Here is a 15,983-nt window from a genome sequence, read left to right on the forward strand (position 1 = left end):
CTATAGATTTTCAGTACTTGCAGTGTATATCGGAACGCAGTCTAAGAAAGCATCATATTAGTTTCTTTAGTAACTTTCCCATATATACAATCGATTAAGTCCCAGTCCACAATAGGTGTAGTAGATAAGCCGTAAGAAATTGACCAATCATAGTTAAATATAAGGAAAATAATCGACCATGGTTGGTCAATTTCTTACGGCTTAGGGCTTACAAAATAAATTGTAGACCGGGACTAACGTAATCAGTTTTCCTGAAAAATTTGTTTATGACTATTGTTTATAACAATTTTAAAAAATCATGGATTTCCAATTTTGACCACTTTCTCATAATTTCAGAATGATGTATTGGATTACCTACCAGTGATCAAGTCTTGAATTTCCAAATATAACCCAGTACGGAAATCTATTTTAAAACCGTATTTAGTACAAATCATGAATTTCCAATTTTGACCACTTTCGCATAATTTTGTAAAGATATACTGGATTATCTACCAGTTATCAAGCCTTGGATTTCCAAATATAACCTAGTATAGAAATCCATTTTAAAACATATTTAGTACAAATCATGGATTTCCAATTGTGATCACTTTCGCATAATTTCGAAAAGATGTACTGGATTATCCAGTGATCAAACCTTGGATTTCCAAATATAACCGCATACATGTATTGTATGCGGAATTGCATATTGCGTCCAACCTCTATCAGCACTGAGTTTGCATATAAAGGCGTGTACTTATATCGCTCTCTGGAACTCCATATATTGTATATTTTCAATTGAATACGTTAATGTACATGCAATTTCAGACCAATCTTTCACAGGAAACTCATACTAAATCCTTATACTTATTTAAACACGGAAATCCTTACATAAACCAAATTACCGAACTTCCATGTAAAAACTAGTAAACTTTATGCCATAAATTTCATACTTGTTTAAACGTACTTGGAATTATGAATGTAAACGGATAAGACTTATATCTGGAACTCCAACTAAATACCATGAACTTGGAATTGCGTGTATAATCAAATTTAATTTTTTACTTGGATGAATTTTGTGTCAGTTAAGACCTGATTTGTCCAGATATGTCCTGATACGACCGTATATAATTTTAAATCTGGACATACCTGGAATTTTTAGAAGGGTAAGACTTATTTTACGGCATCTGTCATAACATTCAAAATTCAAGTTATGAAAGTGCATATCATATAAATAACATGTGCATCATTATGTGCATTTAGTATTAGAAATAATACGTAAAATTTGAAATTTTAGGAAAACACTAGCGAGAAAAGATTTTTTAACATATATTAAATTTCTCTATTTATTAAAGTTTTAACAAAATATATATTGATATAATAAAAAGAAACACGTGGAAAAATGTAATGTGTAGTAATTATATTTACTGCATACATACTGCATATTTTTTCTACTGAAATTATATTAAAACAAAAGTGTCTTAAAGAACAAAAATACAATTTGTTAATAATCATTTTCGCTGTAGGTATAATGCATATTTTATCTGAGATCATAGCAAATCTTGCACTTATGAGCAAAAATAAAATTTAAATCGAACCTCAAGAATTACAAATTAATGAGTCACAATAACATAATATAATCCTTTATACACATACACCAAAATTTCTGATATATAATTTTGATATCAGCTTTTGTATACAGATTTTATTAACTATGTAATAATGCTTCATACAAACAAAGTGTACAAAAAGTGTGGCTCCATTTAAAGGTATTTAATTTCAAATAGTACACTTTTATCAATATTATTAATAATTAATGCTTTGGTATATACATCTGTAAATGTATGTGTATAAAGGAATAAAAATGCGTTAGAATTTAGTCGTTATCAACTACATAACATTTTTTAAAACGTTAATTATCATGTTAAAAGTTTTAACATTTAAATAATAAGTGTTATTTTAATATAACGCTAATTAGTACGAAGTAATACGATAATATATTAATGCGCATCAGCAACATTTTCCTTATTTTCTCGTTGTTGGCGTTGCTTTGCAAATTAAAACCATTCTGCCACAATGTTATCAAATTCCGCTTCTGTGAGACTGACGTGACGCGACATAACCTCTCCTTGAAAAGAGATAAAAGAATTAAAGTAAATTATTTATAAAATTTAATTTAAGATTTTTTTATGTATCTGAATACATACTTTTCATAATCTTGATTAACTGAAGATTACAGATTTTAAAATTTTCTTTTCTTCCTTTCCATGAACAATCCATGGCACATTTATTTGTAAAAATGTTCTTTAAAATCCGTTGGATGTTATCCCGTGGATTGTTTCCGCCAATTTTCAGTAAAAATCTTTTCTATAAAAACACATTTTTATTAGTAATTCATATTAAATGTACTAACGTATGTAAAAATGTACACTCAAATACAATTCAATTACAATTACAATTGATTAAATTAAATTAAATTATGTAATGGGTTAAATTGTAATCTTCTATTTGCAATTTTTAATCTGCCCAGCAATCACAGTTACATAACGGCAATGCTAATAAAATAAAATCGAAAGTAACACGCAATATAACATGCGCGTTACATGTAATGTCCATGTTAGTTGTAATTTTCCACTCATAAGAAAAATAACAGTTACATAACAGTTGTATTATATTTGTTATACAGACCTGTCAAAAATGTACGATTAAAACCGATTAAAAAAAAAAGTAATCCGAATCGATCGGGATTTCTGTACCGAAAATATGGTATTAAAACCGATTGAAAATAAGAACCCAATCGGAACCCAGATAGATTTATTAAAACAGAATACATTAATGTAAATGAAATAAATGTTTAATTTACAAAAAATATTTCTTGTATCCTTTTTGTTAAAAAGGATTAAAAAAAGATTAAATTTGAAATAAACATTTAATTTATATACAAAGTTAAATAACAATACAAATTGTTATTTACACATAAAAATATAAAATTTTATGTGGAACAGCGTTCCACACACACACACGCACGCACGCACGCACGCACGCACGCACGCACGCACGCACGCACGCACACATCATGTTTGAGAGATGAAAAAAGTGAGAGCGAGTATTCGTCTCAAGGTTACAATAAGCAGCTCCTAAAAGTCTCACTGAAGAATGAGCTGGGGAGTCGGCCGCCGTGGCGCCTAGATATAAGGCATGTGGCCGCACTCGACTCACGAGAAAATCTCCCACGGCGTGGCCACCTAGTGGTGGCGCCAGAACTCAATTGTTAAATCCATTTTAATTCAAAATTACAGAATTTCATAAATTATAATTAAATCAAATTTTAATGCGATGTGACACGTTGAGACGCTAACAATTCTTATGTACCATTTTTAAATAGATATTTTGATAACAACACTATAAATCACGTTAACAAATTTGTAAAATTGTCCGAAAGCTATGTTTTTTTTGGCAATTAATAATTCTTGACAACCGTCAAGAAAAAAATAGTTTTCGAACAATTTTACAAATTAGTTAAAATGATGTACAATGTTATTTTATCAAAATAGTTTTTTATTTAAAAAATAGCACGCAAGAATTTTCAGCGTTTCAGCATAATATTTCTTGCTACTAATGTCAGGATTTTGAAACGTGGTCGCTGAGAGTATTTAGGAGTCTTAATGCAAATGAATTAAAATTTAAAAAAATTTTTATATTATGCATTAAACTTAAATAATTCACGAAAGCGATATTAAAATCAATTACAATTCGTATATAATAAAAACTGATTACTTTTTAATCCGCTCGTGGATTGAATCGATTAAAACAGAATAAAATCAATTAAAAAGGATTCCGTTTTAATCGGTTTTAATCGCACATTTTCGACAGGGAGGAGTCGTATTAATAATTTAGTTTTATAACAGATATTATTAAAATAAAGTGATTGTTATATAAACCTGATAAACGGCAGTTATATGACTGTTATAATTTATTGTGTTGTAATATCAACAATTAAATTTTATATAACTACAATATTGCTAGAATGTAAAAATTTGTTATATAACGTGACACACACAAATTATATAACTATTATTTTCTGTGTTTGCTGGGTGCTTATTCTAGAATAGTATGATGTGAATTTTATGTGTGTCAACTTTGACGTAAATTTTCGTTTCCAATGGTAAGGTCTGAGATATCAAAAAACGTACAAAAAAAAAACAGAATATAAGCAAGGCATATACGAATCTGATAATTGTTATATGACTATTCATAAAGTTATCAAGAGGAAATATATAAAATTCACATAAATATAAAAACTTACGAATTGTGTATTTGCTTCTTTAGTATCTGTCAACATATTTTCCATATTTTTTATGTCCTCAATTGAGCTGATAGGAAAACATTGCACAATAAAATTTTCCTTATTTTTCACCTGTAATGTACGGTTTTTAATTGCATCCTCCAGATTTTTAACCGTTCGTTATTATCTCTTAATATCACGCTGCATTCCGTTTTATATCTTTAAGAGTTTTTATAACATAATTGGCAATCAATAAATATTCAGAATACTCAATTATAATCAGCTTGATTAAATTGCACGCACGCACGCACACACGTACGCACGCACGAGCATGCACGCATACGTACCGCACACGTACACGCGCACGCAAACGCACACACACACGCACACGCTCACGCACACGCACACGCACACGCAAACGCGCGCGCGCGCGCACACACACACACACACACACACACACACACACACACACACTCTCTCTCTCTCTCTCTCTTTCACACACACACACACACACACACAGAGAGAGAGATTTTTACTCATAAAAGGTACAAATATTTTAAAATAATCTAAATATGCATATATCTAAATAATTAAAATATTTCAAATAAGTAAAATAATATAGGGGAGACCGGGGCAAATTGTTAGACGGGGTAATTCAATAATTGGAAATATCTTTTTATGGGTACATATTAAAAATTTACTTTAAACACTGTAAACACGTCCTAATGTAACGATGTTGCTAACAAAGATTTGTTGGTAACGGTGTCATATTGAAGTCGTAACAGTAAAAAATGTGTTTTGCGACAGTCAAAGTAATTTCTGATAGTCGGCATTTTTTCGAAATTTAAATAAGATAATAAGGTTTTTTTGAAAACTTTGAATGTATCGTGTCCAGTTGAATGTATTTGAAACATTTCGTGTTTACTTTTTGCTGTGTGATGTCTACTTTTGTCGATCATACACCATAATGCGCACAGTTGATGTTGGCGCTATTCGTAATACCGAGCACCGGGGCGATTCGTTAATACTGATTGTAGCGCCTAACTTAAGTTGGGTAACCCTAACCCTTCGGCTGTGTTACGAACGTCTGCGCTACGCAGAGTTAAACATTGAAGTAAAGTTCTTCATTGATTTAGTTCAAACTTGATAATATTGTGTCTTTTAGTACATAGAACATGAATATGAATATAAAATCGTCGCTCTTAAGCAGGTAAAAAGTTATAAAGCGTTAAAGATTGACACTTGTGAGGTTAGGAAATCTGTCACACCGATGGCATAAAAGAACATGCGAAAGTGTATGTTTGCATTTGTTTTTTGTATACCTACATCCTTTTTTAAATAAAAGAAAGTCTTAACAACAGCTTTTTTACAGACTTTCAACTTAAAATACAAATTTCGGAATATTCCCGGACTAGTTACGAATTCAACCTACCCCGGGCTTGGGGCTATTCTTAATTCTCGACATTTTTATATGTAATTTAAAGCAAGTATATTTGCATGTTTTATTTATATCGGCATTGTGAAGGGGAAGGTTCAACTTTTTAAACCGGCTCATGTTTTTTTTTTAATTAATATAGAACTTAGGAGACATAAAAGAAAAAAAGGTCTAACGATTTGCCCCGGTCTCCCCTATATAAAGAAAATATATAACTTTTAAACTCAGGCTTTCCTTTAAGTTGACTGGCGTAAGTTGAGGAACAGAATCTAAAATAGTTTTAATTATGTAATATTACTGCTAAAATTTAGTTTTGTCGATTTTAATATAGTATACCTTCTATTATTATAGGTATATTGAATTCTTGTTCAGATACATCTTGCATGTCTGGTAAACATTCACGAATAATCAGTGGATTTACTTCTTTTGGAGCTGTATTAATGATTATAATTATTATATAAAATTATAATTGCAATTTTTATACAATTATAATCTACAAAAGCCTATTACAACAGTAATATTCAATTGCTACAAAACCATTCAGCATATACTTGTGTATTTTAATGTATCAATTATTACTTACTTAATTCTGTAGGTGTAGTTTTGCCAGTACCATCTTGTACAATTGATCCAAAATTGTCTGGATATGATGGTATTTTTGACATAATTGAATTTGATTGCAATCGTTTTTCTATAAAAAAAAACTTATATAAGACTAAAATAATTGGTTGGATTTAACATAATTATAAAAAAATTAGCTTATATTTACACTAGATTTCTAAATATTGAAAGTTACTAAACTATATTACTATATTTTAATGTAAAACATACGTACATTAATAGACACATACGTACTTTTGTTTCTTGCAGTACTCTCGTACTCTTTTTGCTTTTTACAGTCTTTGTCGGATGTTGTTGTATATGGTTGATAAGGAACGTGCTGCCTTTTGCTTCGGCCAAATCGTTCCTCATCTGTCGTGTGGTCGTCTGCAGTTCGTCTGCTGCGTTTTTTCGCGTTGATTCAAGAGAAGCTGTAATAAAAAGAAATCAGTAATACTTTGTAAAGAGTGTTCAACTCTACATAGTAAAAGTCTACATAGTTTTCAATACTGCGGTTTCAATTAGAATTTGAAAAGAGTATTTTAGTATAACATTACTGAAATTTTACAAAAGAGTATCTCCGAAATAAAAGACGTACTTACAACAATATTTTACTACCTCTACTTCATATTTATTCCACAAGTCGTAATTAGGATTTACGCAATTCGCGATTAACGTTGCAGTGTTTGAATATCGTGGTGGCCACCAGCACATAAAACTCTCGACATTTTTAATAAGCCATTTTTTTTGGCACTTCTGAGTATGTACAGTCCGATAAAAAACGGACCACTGCGTATTCATTATTTTGTGAACAAGAAGTCATTTTGTATGTATAACAAATCTAGAAAAAACCAATAATGTACACAAATTGCTAATAAGTTTTACTTAAACAAAAATACCAATTTTTATATATATTTTTCAAAAATATTGCTTTAATATTTTTCATTATACATATCAATATTTATAATTGTTTTAATATATAAATGTGTAAAAATATACTCCAAATTTTTAATAGCAATAAAAAATTAAAAAATAAAATAAATAACATCACTAAATAATTAAAATATAACATTAAAAAAATATTAATAAAATCGTTAACTTTTGCTTACCATATAAAGATTTGTTGTCCTTCTGAAAAATGTACATTATTCATCTTAAAGACGATTGTTTACTCAGAAACATGTAAATATGTTAAAGTCAATTGTTACGTATTTTATTTAATTATTACAAAATTGAAGAGGAATTACAAAATCAGCATCGACATTACTTTTTATTTTTAAACATTTTTTTTGTATTTGTGTTATTCGAACTTGAATAATATCCGAAGTATTCATTAATATTACTATTAGGAGTATAAATAAGTTTTCGCCGTTTTTTTATCAAAAATTGGGCATTTATTGTGAAAGAATGGTACCTAATGTTTTATTCGAAGTATTGTCCATCGCAAGCTACTACTTTTTCCCATCTTTCTGGCAGCATACGGATACCGCGTCGGAAGAATGCTTCATCTTTTGAAGCTATCCACAAATCGACCCAATTTTTTGTATCTTCATATGACGTGAAGTGTTGCTCAGACAGGCCATGCGCCATCGATCGAAGCAGATAGTAATCAGAAGGAGCAATGTCTGGTGAATACGGCGGGTGGGGTAAAACTTCCCAATTGAGTGTTTCCAGGTAGGTTTTGACCGGCACCGCAACATGTGGACGAGCATTATCATGCAGAAGAATAACTTTGTCGTGTCTGGAGTAGTAGTAGGCAGGTTTTTCCTTGAGTACTCGGCTCAATCTCATCAATTGTGCTTGGTAGAGAGCCCCAGTAATGGTTTTATTCGGTTTGAGCAACTCATAATACACGACACCAAGCTGTTCCCACCAAATACACAATATGAGCTTTTTTCCATGAATGTTCGGCTTGGCTGTCGATGTTGAAACGTGGCCAGGTGATCCCCATGATTTCTTCTTTTTTAGGTTATCGTAGTGGATCCACTTTTATCATCACCAGTGACTATACGATGCAAAAAACCCTTTTGTTTATGCCTGGCAAGCAGCATTTCACATGTGAAAAATCGGCGTTCAACGTTTCTCGGCTTCAATTCATATGGAACCCAGTTTCCTTGTTTTTGAATCATTCCCAATGATTTTAAGCGATGTGAAATTGCTGAGTCACTCCTAATGTAAGTGCAATTGCTTCTTGCGTTTGGCACAAATCTTTATCTAATAATGTTTCCAATTCCGCGTCTTCGTACACTTTCGGCCTTCCGCTACGTTCTTCGACGTCAAATTCACCGTTCTTAAACTTGTGAAACCACTCACGGCAACTTCTCTCACTTAAGGCAGCCTCACCATATGCTTCTACAAGCAATCGATGCGCCTCGGCTGCAGATTTCTTCAAATTAAAGAAGTAAATCAAAAGCTCCCGCAAATGACGCTTATTCGGCTCAAAACTCGACATTTTCGCACGAAAAAAGATATATGATGCTGATACAAAATCGCTAATATTTTAAGGTTATGTTGTTGCCAGATGTCCAACCTTACGATATAACGTTTTACAACAGACAATTTCAACCATAACATACTAGTGGTGCCATTTTTTGTGAAACGGCGAAAACTTATTTATACTCCTAATAATATGCCAAGTTTTTCCAAAGAGAATGGAATACTAAATACAGATTTTGGATTTAAAGAACGTCGTGCTCGAATAAGTAATACACGTCATTATTTTCAAGTATATCTGATATAAATACCATAGATCCATCATGAAACAAAACGAAATTGTCTATGTCATTAGTAAAAATTTTGAAGTTTTTAAATTGCACACAAGATATATTGTTCATCGATTTTGGTTTGTAAATAACGATCGGATGCTGTTCCACACGACACGGTTGAATTGGAATTAGTAATTTTTCGAATACGCGATTAGACAATTCTTGCAATGGCTTTCCAGAATTATGTAATTTTTTCTTTATTTTTTGCATATAATTTTCAAATTTGAAACAACTAAAGTTTTAAACAACCAAACGTTTTGACATCTTTCGAAAAATGGAGTAGATTATGTACGTTGTGTGAAACATATTCATCACTGTTGTGTCCTTTGGGTGCCAAATAACAGCTTAAGTATCTATACATAAAGGCGTGGAAGTTGTCCACATCCCGCTTCGCGTGTCTCAAACCTACACACACACTCCCTGTCTGCGAGGCGCGCACAAACACGTTTTCGGCGCCCTTCACGATAGCGCCACCTCTCTCGGCGTCTGTTCGGGCGGCACGCTGCATGAGACCCCAAGGGTCCCAACGCTCCTCCCTTGTTAAGAAGGACGTTTCCCGTAGCGGCGTACTCCTCCTAGTTTCTTGTAATCTGGGCGATCTTTGTCTGCGAGTCGGCTAGAGCGCCGTATAGCTGGTTCCTGGGCGGAAACATCCTTATTGAAGGTGAGGTTGGCCCCTTCGAACGATAGGGGAGACAATAAGGGATCTGTCACCGGATTTTGTACTGCCGGTAACAACTCCTCGTTTACCGTTTCGTTCCTCTCGTCCGAGGAAACGGCGCGCTTCCAGATTTGGTTGAAATGCCGTTTGATGATATCCTTATCTATTCGTGCTATTGTAGATCCTATGCAGTCGATTATCTTTCCAGGGACTCGACGGCCGTTTGCCAACTGTACCGTCACCAATTGTCCCGGAATAAATTTTCGAGTTCTTGCCCCATGATGAGTGTCGAACAGGTTCTTCATTCTTTTCTGCTGATAAGATAGCTTCCCTTCCGATTTGCTTTTCGGGTTGAAAATCTCCAAGGGCGTACGAAATTTTCGTCCAAAGAATACTTCTGCTGGAGATTTGTGATCCGGAGCTACCTCACACGGTGTATAGTTATACATATACAGGAACTGATTTAATTTAATTTCTCTCTGCGACGGAACTTGTAAATCTAAAGAGCGTTTCAGCGTATTTACCATACGTTCTGCTAATCCATTCGACTGAGGATGTCTTGGAGGGCTACGTAAATGAATAATATTGAAGTCCTCACAGAGTTCCACAAATTCTTCTGCTGTAAACTGCGTTCTATTGTCAGAAACTACAGCCTTTGGTGGGCCATATCTCGAAAATAGACGACGCAAATATTTGCATGTAGCTGTTGCTGTAATGGTTGAAAACCATTCAGCATCCATAAATCTTGAGTGGCTATCGACTGTGATAAGCACCCATTGTCCATGAATTGCACCTGCAAAGTCCATGTGAACACGTTGCCACGGTGATTTTGATTCCGGCCATGGATGAAGAGGTTTCTTCGTAGGATTTGGAGCGGTTTCCGCACAATGTTTGCATTTCTTGACAAAATCCTCGATGTCAGCGTGCATTACAGGCCAATAAAGTAACGTCGAGCCAACTGTACCATTCGACGAATACCTGGATGTGCAATGTGCAGTTGTCGTAGGACAGCTTGCCGAAGACTGTGCGGAATAACAATTTTATCGTCAGACACAAGAGTTTTTTCTACGACGGTTAAATATTGACGACGACGATAATAAGGAAGCAGATCCTTGTCTTTCGTATCGGATTTTTGCTATCCGACTTGTAAACGATCGATAACTTCGGCTAGAATTCCGTCCTTGTATGTTTCTCGTTGCAACTCTTCCCGAGTCGTTTTAGGTAGACTCTGGGCTGATTCTTGCACTATTTGTTGAATTTCCGTTTCCAGCTGTTGTAAGGAAGCTACTACTTCTTCCAATTCTGGATCAGAAGATTCTGCTCTAGCCTCTTGAATGAGTCTCGATAAGGCGTCCGCTTGTCCAAAGTGTTCTGTTCTGACATATTCGATGTCGAAATTATAACCAATAAGGCAGAGAGCCCATTGCTTTAAACGATTTGCAGTACGGGTATCTAAACCCTTCGTTTTTGAAGTACGGAATAGCGTTAATAGGGGTCGGTAATCCGTTTGAAGAATAAATTTTCGACCAAATATAAACTTTCTGAATCGTACGACCGCAGTTACAAGCGCCAAAGCTTCTTTTTCAATTTGGCTGTAACCTTGTTGAGTCTTCGTCAAAACCTTAGACATGTGAAAGACAGCTTTTACTTGGCCATCTGGGTAGCGTTGTAATAAAACACCACCGATACCTGCCGGACTTGCATCCGCAGCGACTATTAGCGTTTGTGCAGAGTCATAATGTGCAAGTAAAAGAGGACTCGATAAAACTTTTTTTACCTTGTGAAAAGCTTGATTGCAAGCTGAAGTCCATCTAAACGGGGTATCTTTTTTCAATAATGTTTCCAACGGAGCCTTTAAGCGATGTAGATTTGGTACAAATTTTCCGTAATAATTGACTAGTCCAAGGAATGATCTAACTTCCTTTGAATTATTTGGAATCCGCATTTCACGTATTGGCTGAATACGCGCTGGATCTGGCTCGATTCCTCTGGAAGAAATAATAAATCCTAGATACTTTACTGATGACGTATAAAACTTACATTTTCCCAAGATCAACCTGAAATCCCAGTCTTGAAGTCTGTTCAAAACAGCGTTTAGACGTGTGTCATGCTCCAGACGATCGCATCCATCGATGAGAATATCATCCAGATAAATCAGAACACCTGGTATATCTGCGAGAGCTCCAGAGTGCATTGGATTATTGCCGGTGCTGGTTTTAGACCAAAAACCAGCCGATTGAATACAAACAATCCTCGATGCGTGTTGATTGTAGTTAAAGGTTTGCTTTCGTCATCCAATTTCATTTGGAAATACGCGTCTGAAAGATCCAACTGAGTAAACCTTGTATTCCCTCGATGTTTTGCCATGATATCCTCAATATTTGGAATGGGATAATCATCAGATTCTAGTGCTTCGTTCAATCCTGTGGAATAATCAGCACAAATGCGTAGTTTTCCATTTGGTTTCTTTGCGACGACAATCGGAGCTGCCCACTCTGATGTGTCAATTGGAGTTAGAATTTCATTACTAATAAGCCGATCGATCTCGGCGTTGAGCTGTTCTTCCAGTGCGAGTGGAACTGGACGGCGTTGTGCGTGAATTGAATAAGCGTCTTTTTTAAGGCGTAGCTTGACTTTAGCCTTTGTACATTCCCCAATTTTGTCACTAAATAGTTCTGGGAATTGATTCGACAAGGAAGTATCTTTGACCGTGTTGATGGCCAATTGATTTCCTGTAACTCCTTGGTCACATTCTACCAACTTGAGTTCATCGATTACCTATGCACTTATAAGTACTGTTTTTAAGCGATTTAACACAATAACAGGCCTTTTTGTAATCTTTCCTTTGTAACTTAAGGTTGCGTTGAAATATCCTTTCGTATTCAACTTGTGTCTAGAGACATTTACGCAAGTAGATTTATAAGGTGGACATCCTATATTTGTCCATATCTTAGATCCAATCGCTGTTACATCTGCGCCTGTGTCTAGTTACATCTTAGTTTGCTTGTCGTTTAGCAAGATTTCCACATATTTTCTATGTTGTTGACCGGTTCCTGAAACACCTTTAAAATGAATACTTTCGACCTTCTTTTTACCTTTTGACCAACAGACTTTGCTATGTGACCAGTCTTCTTGTAGATTCTACAGTCTGAATTTTTAAAAGAGCAGTCATCTCTCTTGTGAGTTGAGAGACCGCATCCACGACATTGTGAAAATGACGATTTACTTGTAGAAGGCTTTATGTAACGTTTCGATTCCTTCTCCTTTGGTTTGGATTTAGAATATTTTTGTACAGCGTTGATTTCCGGAAAATGTTGATCCTTGACTCGTCTCACATCTGCAGTACGTTCCACATGAGCATAGTAAATTTCTTTGATGTCATTGAATGTACAGTTTTCCTTTTCGGCTGTAATCTTAAACAGAAGAGTACGTTCTGTCTGATAAGCATGACCACTTAACGCTAGTGCTGCAAGCAAAATTTTGAGTTGATCTATATTGAAATTATTAATTTCAAAAGCATCCCCCATGATGCTAATTCGATCAAGAATGTCGATTACAGCCACGGACGGTGTTGCTCGATAATTTAAAGCTTCAAACCGACGTTGAGAAAGTGACTTATTGTCATGAAATTGCTTTTTTAAATGTTTGACGATATCTGCAAAACTTAAATTGTGTGGCTTGGAAGGTGATAAACGACTCAATAATCGTTGATACTCATCATCGCCGAGGGCATTTAGAAGTAACTGCTTTCTATCTTCCTCTGTTAAGCCTCTCGCACCATCGATAAAGGTGCCTTCGTGTCGCTCGTACCACAGTGTAAAGGTTTTGCACTTAGTCGGCTCGTGAATATAAACCCAATCGTTCAGCCAGATTTGAAAACTGGGATGATTTGGCAAGGGGGGCGGACAAGTTGCTATCCGTTCCCAACTGCGACGATGTAAAAGCGGAATTACCTTGTACTTTATTTGTTAGCAAACTCATCATCTGCTTTTGTGACTCAACCATTTGTTGCATAAACAATTGCTGTCTTCCTGCTAGCTTTTACTGGCTTTCTGTTAACGCAGTGTACTTGAGTACTGATCCATCGTGAATTTTATACGTGGTTCGTATAACCTCAAAATTGAGTTATAACCGTAGCGCCAATTGTTGTGTCCTTTGGGTGCCAAATAACAGCTTAAGTATCTATACGTAAAGGCGTGGAAGTCGTCCACATCCCGCTTCGCGTGTCTCAAACCTACACACACTCCCTGTCTGCGAGGCGCGCACACACACGTTTTCGGCGCCCTTCATGATAGCGCCACCTCTCTCGGCGTCTGTTCGGGCGGCACGCTGCATGAGACCCCAAGGGTCCCAACAATCACCATAAATAGTACCATAGTTTGACACAAACCACAATAATAATGAATGTGCATAATCGTTAAATATTATAAATAATAGTGGATCAGTTTATATTCTTATTGTAATACTCAAAGAAAGAAAATGATTATAAAACGTAGGTGCTAATACTGATTTCATAACGATAACGCCAGTATAGAGAAAAAATTTGCGAAATTTGGTGGCCTTCCATCTATCGATATCATATAAACTTCTAGGTTTTCTTGCGAATTCTGATAGTATGCAGGACTTGATTGCAATTAAATGAGCGGAAATTTTCTTGATATTTTCTGCTGATAATCTGATACTACCTCTAACCCATAACTGTAGCAATCGTTTCACAACACCTAAACAAACAAGATGCATGTAGTCTAACGGAATTTGCGATACCATACCAATGGAAAGCTTCTCTAGTATAGAATTACCAGTATGATGCTCGGGTTGAGCTCGATTTTTGAATGTATCATTTGAACGTAAAGTGCAACGAGTTTCAGGATAAACTACTCTATTACATCTGAAATCACCCTCTTGTGTACATTTTGAACATGAAAAATATCCAGTATGCCCTTTCGTATATGTTATGAATGATTTGGCTGGTGCATCACATACTATTGCGTTAATACTAACAGTATATCTGTTATTAGAAACAACTAAACCACATTGAGAAAAAAAGACAAATTCGTTCACAAAATCAGCTAAAAATTTGTTTGCATCATTCGGTTTCGACATTCCATGATATATACCAATTATAAATGGTGATGTATAAACATCTATGCCTTTAATAGACGCCAAAATAGGTCAAAATTGACTACCGGAACTTTTGGAAATAGATAAACCATCTATATTAATATTTAATTTTAAATGATTACTTTTTATAAATGCAGAATACATGTTTATGTTTCGTTGGAGACCAGATGAAATGTCAAAATGTACATAATGACCCTTGTCTAGAAATTTTATATTTATGGATGCATTTCGCGGTGATCCCATTAAAACCCGAACATCAGTAGGTAAATCAGAATGACCATGTTTTTTCAAAATTTTAAGTAACTTACAGTACTATGAGCAATATTGTCCTCAACAACTGTTTGCAAATCTTTTTTTAAATTTTTGCCAGAAATATTATCAATATTTGTAAAGTCAAGAACATTATCAGAATTTGTCAAGTCAAAAGCATTATCAATATTTGTCAAATCAAGAGCATTTTCTAATTAAAAACTATGTTCTCTGTCGCTTTCTGATAGCGATTCTATTTCGTCATTTACTTGGCATTCTGTATCCAATGTATTGCATGTAGTACGTAACACATTGTTTTTTTCAGAAGTACATGCTGATTCGCTTATTGAACTGATGTCGAAACATTTGATTGTAAAGGAAAAACATCGATAGAATCTAATACGTTTTTAATTAATTGATTATAACGTCTCTTAGATAAATATCGTACATCTTTAGGCATGATAAGATAGCACAAATCTGTTGAATAAAAACCATGTTATATGTAAAATAAATTTAGTTTTGTTAAATGTTACATGAAGAAGAACAAATGCAATAAAATATGTTACATGAAAATAAAATTAACTAAATAAATCAATTTTAAATGTTAAAAAATATTAGTAATTTTTTGCAATTGTCACACTTAAAACAATTTAACGTGGAGCATCAAGGGACAAATATATTTTACTTTGAAAACAATTGTGCCAATCTCTGACATCTGAACACTATGCAAAATCAAGTAATAATGTAGAAAACGTATTTCACACTGTACCTTGATAGCAGTTGATCGAAGAGATGAAATCGGCCAATCAACAAACAGTATAGGTCCAGAAATTGATATCAGATCGATGTAAAAACTGATTTGAAGCCACCACCAATATAAGAGAGATTCAT

The 15,983-nt window shown here is 34.4% G+C and overlaps 1 protein-coding gene across 1 annotated transcript; it reads right to left on the reverse strand.

Moving 5' to 3' along the window:
• Positions 1-5,958: 5,958 nt before the first annotated feature.
• On the reverse strand, positions 5,959-7,234 carry LOC113002993. Its single transcript, XM_026130480.2, has 4 exons — positions 6,899-7,234; positions 6,552-6,727; positions 6,280-6,387; positions 5,959-6,128 (listed from the first exon to the last, which is right to left on the reverse strand). The coding sequence occupies exons 1-3, from the start codon at positions 7,095-7,097 to the stop codon at positions 6,280-6,282; spliced, it is 483 nt and encodes a 160-aa protein (XP_025986265.1). The 5' UTR covers positions 7,098-7,234; the 3' UTR covers positions 5,959-6,128.
• Between the last annotated feature and the right edge of the window lie 8,749 nt (positions 7,235-15,983).

This window comes from Solenopsis invicta, chromosome 9 (assembly GCF_016802725.1).
Source record: "Solenopsis invicta isolate M01_SB chromosome 9, UNIL_Sinv_3.0, whole genome shotgun sequence".
Lineage (NCBI taxonomy): Eukaryota > Metazoa > Arthropoda > Insecta > Hymenoptera > Formicidae > Solenopsis > Solenopsis invicta.